Consider the following 982-nt stretch of genomic DNA (forward strand, 5'->3'; position numbering starts at 1 on the left):
CCAAACAGGGTCCATCTTCCGCCCCCAACCCCCCCCCTTGCACTGCAGCACCATCGGGGCGCGGGGAGCACGGCCTGGGGGGGCTGACACTACTGGGGGGGGGCCCGAGCATGGCCTGGGCGGCTGGGTGCTCCCCTGGGCCGTGCCCCACTCTTCTTCCTGCTCTTTTATTTTTTAACTTAATGCTGCTTTGGGTTCTGTCTTGTTTATATGAAAATAAAAACAATCCAAAAGCTTCAGCCCGTGCAGGGATTGGTGAGGATGCTCAGGGCTTTGCCCCCTGCCCTGAGAGCACATGGTGCTTGGTGCAGCCCCCCCAGCCTGGGAACAAACCCCAGGGGTTCCTGGCAGCTGGGACACCCCCCTCCAGCCCCATGTTCCCCTGCGCAGGCCCCCAGTCCTTGCTCAACCCCCCAGTCCCATCCTGGTGCCTTGTGCTGGGCTCAGCGCCAGGCCCTGGGCCCCAAACAAGCCCCAGAGGGGGATCCCACCCCCCCAACACCCCCTGGCAGCAGGTCCTGTTCCTGGATAATAAAATAGTTCCAGGAGCAGGGGTAAGGCGGGCAGAAAGGGGCAGGAGCCATGTGGAGTCCTCATGAGCTGTATTGGCGGCGGCACAGCTGCGTGGGGGCCCCGGGGCCCTGGTTCTGCGCCGCTGCTTTTGCCAGGGGAAGGCTGGGGGCCCAGTCCTGTGCTGGAGGAGCCCTGGGGCCCGGGTGGGTGCCTGGGGCTTCGCCAGGGCTCTGCTCCGGGGGGCGTCAGTCCAGCAGCTCCATCCAGCTGATGTTGGTGAAGGTGCGGGTGTCCATGCGGTCGATGTAGAGGATCCCCTCCAGGTGATCCATCTCGTGCTGGACGATGCGGGCGGCCCAGCCCGTCGCCTCCCAGCTCACCGGCTCCCCATGCTCGTCCACGCCTGCTGCCCGGGAAAGCAGCGGTCGGTCGGGGCGGGGGAGGTAACGGGGTGGGGGAAGGGAAGGGT

At 65.7% G+C, this 982-nt stretch overlaps 2 protein-coding genes across 2 annotated transcripts in view; one reads left to right on the top strand and one right to left on the bottom strand.

Annotated features, from left to right (window-relative positions):
- The window catches only part of VPS4A (vacuolar protein sorting 4 homolog A), a 13,514-nt gene extending 12,982 nt beyond the window's left edge, over positions 1 to 532 (top strand). Inside the window, exon 10 of the mRNA XM_035898032.1 lies at positions 516 to 532. Within this exon, the coding sequence (XP_035753925.1) occupies positions 516 to 532 (17 nt within the window). The remainder of the gene's footprint in view (positions 1 to 515) is intronic.
- Positions 533 to 595: 63 nt separating this feature from the next.
- Positions 596 to 982, bottom strand: part of COG8 (component of oligomeric golgi complex 8) — a gene marked incomplete at its 5' end in the record, with an annotated part of 4,206 nt that continues 3,819 nt past the window's right edge. Inside the window, 1 exon segment of the mRNA XM_035898033.1 lies at positions 596 to 919. Coding sequence (XP_035753926.1) covers positions 759 to 919 — 161 coding nt within the window.

The sequence above is a fragment of the Egretta garzetta genome, unplaced genomic scaffold (genome assembly GCF_000687185.1).
Source record: "Egretta garzetta isolate BGI_Z169 unplaced genomic scaffold, ASM68718v1 scaffold67, whole genome shotgun sequence".
Classification (NCBI taxonomy): Eukaryota; Metazoa; Chordata; class Aves; order Pelecaniformes; family Ardeidae; genus Egretta; species Egretta garzetta.